Source organism: Panthera leo, chromosome D2, assembly GCF_018350215.1.
Source record: "Panthera leo isolate Ple1 chromosome D2, P.leo_Ple1_pat1.1, whole genome shotgun sequence".
Lineage (NCBI taxonomy): Eukaryota > Metazoa > Chordata > Mammalia > Carnivora > Felidae > Panthera > Panthera leo.
The window spans coordinates 68,036,540-68,039,952 of NC_056689.1; the positions used below are offsets into that span (position 1 = coordinate 68,036,540).

Here is a 3,413-nt window from a genome sequence, read left to right on the forward strand (position 1 = left end):
ACTTGACTGCAGGGTGGAGTGGTCAGTTTTCTATACATGCAAATGGGCTTGTGGGGAAGTAGTGCCATTTTAAAGACCTCTTTGATTCCCTTCCTCTTTAGGAGGACATTCTTAAAAGAAATGACTTATATAGTGAGACTTTGTCCTTGTTGCTAATAACTTCCATGCTGGCTCTTCTCTGTTCTCTCTCTACACCTTCCCTACCTGCATCTACATCCCTGAGTCAAAAGGCGTAGCCCTGAAGACAGATGGCAACAGTAAGGGCCCCAAAGAATGCCTTCTAGAATGTGCAGTAAAATACTCTTCTGCAAGAACCAGTTGTTTTTTGCTCTCATGGTACCAAACCTGAGACTTTGGCAGCTACTCTTGAAAAATAGATCACTTGTCTGGGTCCACTTAGCCCCCTCTTGAGAAGGCACAGCCCTTGGGGTAGCTTTGCGGCCAGTCACCCCAGACTAGGTGTGGCTAGTCACCCCTAGCCCAAACCTAGGCTGTTTCTTTTTCTTTTTTTTTTTTTTTCAAGACACTGAATACATTTTATTGATCCTTTCAGTTTACAACATGAGGTAAAAGGAAAGTCAGTTCTCTTTAACCAATATTTTACACAGCTGTAGTAAAATATTTCAAACTTTAGGGAATTATAATGGATTACATATATTAAAAGTTGCGAATCGGGTAAACAGTATCTGCATTCTTGAATTTTCCAGTTGACTCTTCCCTTACAATAGTAACCAGCTCTAATTAGTTACATAAGTTTCTTCAAGGCCATGTTTTATTGTTGCTGATGTCTTTACATCTGAAGCATTGCTATTTCAGTCAATATCCACTAATTCCACTTCAAAAATGAGTTTTGCATTTGGTGGAATTTTGGCATCAGGCTGTCCTTTCTTTCCATAAGCCCATTCTGGTTCAATCTCTAGTCGAGCCTTTTCTCCTTTACTCATGGTCAAGAGTGCTTCATCCCATCCTCTGATAACTTTGCCTATTCCAACCTTAAAACTTAAAGGCTTGGCGTTTTTCTTCTTCTTTGAACTCGTTTGAATATTAGTATCAAAAACAGTCCCATCCTGTAGTGTTCCTGTATACCAGCAGTGAACAACATCTCCCTTTTTGGGAAAGTTGGTTTTATCTCCTTTTTTAAGAACAGATTTTACATATTTTGGTGGACCCTCATCCAGAGTCTCTTCAGACTTGGTTTCTTTGGGTTTATCTTCATTAAGCTTCACATTTTTCACCTGCTCAGACACTTTACTTATACTTTCAGTACCCTTGAAACGCTTACTTTCAAAAAGATGGTAATAGGCTGTAACCAAATGGTCCTTGTTAGCTGTCTTAGCCACATTTTTAATGTTTCCTAATAACTTATGTTCTGCAAGAAACGAATCTGAACCGTGGTCCTGTAGAAACTTGATAATGTCCTTCTTGGGGAGCTGCTCGCTGCGCAGCTGCTCCACGGTCCAGGCCCGCTGTGGAACAGCCGCTGCCATCTTCCCCCCGCTGCCTCTGCTTTACTCAAACCTAGGCTGTTTCTAGGCCAAAAGGATAGGTCAGAAAGAAGAAGGCTGGGGGCTAGTGTGTCCCTTGCCCTGCTCCGGCCTCCCCACCTCCCATGCAACCTCTGCATGCATCAGGCAGTCCACGACGTGGCCTCTGTCTTTGGAAAGGCTGGGAAGTGGCTCCTGGAGACAGAGAGGGATTCTCTAGAGGATAGTTGGTCATTTTTCTGGTCTCTTGGAGATTTGCTGGCTTTTTTTTTTTTTTTTTTTTTTACACCTTTAGTGTTTTCCGGGAAAGGAGAGGTTTTACTTGCAACCCTGGGAATAGGTTTGACCTCTTGGTGGAGGCCTCAGCAATACCCAGAAAAGGGAATCAAGTCAGGGTGGAAGTCGGCCCTCAGGGGTCAGTTCAAATCTGGGCCCAGAAGGCAAAGCTGTCAGAAGAGTCACTTAGGGCCCTTAATGAAAATGAAGTTTTCTGGAGTGTCTGGGTGGCTCAGTCAGTTAAGCATCTGACTTCCGCTCAGGTCATGAGCTCATGGTTTGTGAGTTTGAGCCCCGTGTCTGGCTCTCTGCTCTTGGCGTGGAGCCCACTTCGGATCCTGTCCTCCCTCTTTCTGCCCCTCCCCTGCTTGCACTCTTTCTCTGTCTCTCTCAAAAAAAATAAATAAGCTTAAAAAAAGTGAAGTTTTGTGGGCTTTACCTGCTAACATTTTAGTTTGCTCAGTCTGGGGTGGGATCCGGGAATCTGTATTTAACAAGTGCAAGGTGATTCTGTTGCAGACATGTTCCAGGTGCCACTGTTGCAGAACCCCAGCTCAGAGGTTCTCCAAAGCCACTTCATAAATTTTTTTCAGCTAGTTAGAAAAGTGCTCAAGGATTTATGAGTATGTCCTCAAAGTGTGGACTTCAGCACTGCTTCAACAGACAGGCTTATTATTTTGGATTTAACACAATGGGATTATAAATTATTCATTCCCAGTTGAAAAAAGGAACTCGACTCAACATCTGGGGGCTGAATGCAGCGTACTGTTCGCTTATGCTATTTCTATAAAAATGGAATTCACTTTCCATCGAGGTGCATATGCTGCTGTTTTCCCTTAACTTGAGGTTGCTCTGCCCTGCCAGCTGCCTGCAGAGAGGTTGTTAAGTGGGGCTCCGCTGGCAGCCAAGATACCCATCTTCTTTTGGCTTTTCTTACCTTCCCTGTACATGGGTTCAGATCACTGGTTCCCAAATGTTGGTAGGCAAATAATCCCCTGGAGAGCTGATTAAAAATGTAGATTTCAGAAATTTGAGTTCACTGGTGTAGGGCGGGGCCTAAGAGTATGCATTGCATCGCTGATGGACCACTGCTCTACCCATACTTCTGGGATCCTCTTGGGGACATGGAGTCATTTATCTATTGGGCATTCTAGACTCACTGTCTGGGGCCTAAAAGCTTTTCTGGGGCTGACAAATGTTTGAGATTGGAAAAAATTATGTTGGCTCCATATTAAGAGTAGACAATTGCAAAATCAAAGTTGTCTACCAAACATAACATGCCAGCTGTATTCATTATTAAGTTCAGTATTTATAAGATTTTCACTACATTTGAGAATGATTTGTGGGCTAGATTTTTTTTCTTCTAAATATACATGGCAATCGTTAAAAAGCCATAGTCAATGATAAGTGACTCATAACTGGATTTCAAAGGCAAAATTGTAAAAATCTTCAAAATATTTTTATGGCAAATGCTTATTTATATTCACATGTATATTTATGTTTATTATAGGATGTAACTGTAATTTACTAGTTTTGATGGCATGTTGGGGTGTGTCCTTTAGAAGTGAAGGTGCTTAGGTCTTATAAAGTGCTTGAAATGTCCCTAAGGGTACATCTAGGACTTTCTTGGTCTTTGGGCAACTGTGTTTATAG

The 3,413-nt window shown here is 42.3% G+C and overlaps 1 protein-coding gene across 1 annotated transcript; it reads right to left on the minus strand.

The window, feature by feature from the left end:
- Positions 1 to 702: 702 nt before the first annotated feature.
- Positions 703 to 1,502, minus strand: LOC122202193 (peptidyl-prolyl cis-trans isomerase FKBP3-like). Its single transcript, XM_042908486.1, has one exon. The coding sequence runs from the start codon at positions 1,485 to 1,487 to the stop codon at positions 813 to 815; it is 675 nt and encodes a 224-aa protein (XP_042764420.1). The 5' UTR covers positions 1,488 to 1,502; the 3' UTR covers positions 703 to 812.
- Positions 1,503 to 3,413: the final 1,911 nt, after the last annotated feature.

Coding starts and splice junctions, on each gene's coding strand:
- LOC122202193 (XM_042908486.1), bottom strand. CDS start 1,487: ATGGCAGCGGCTGTTCCACAGCGGGCCTGGACCGTGGAGCAGCTGCGC.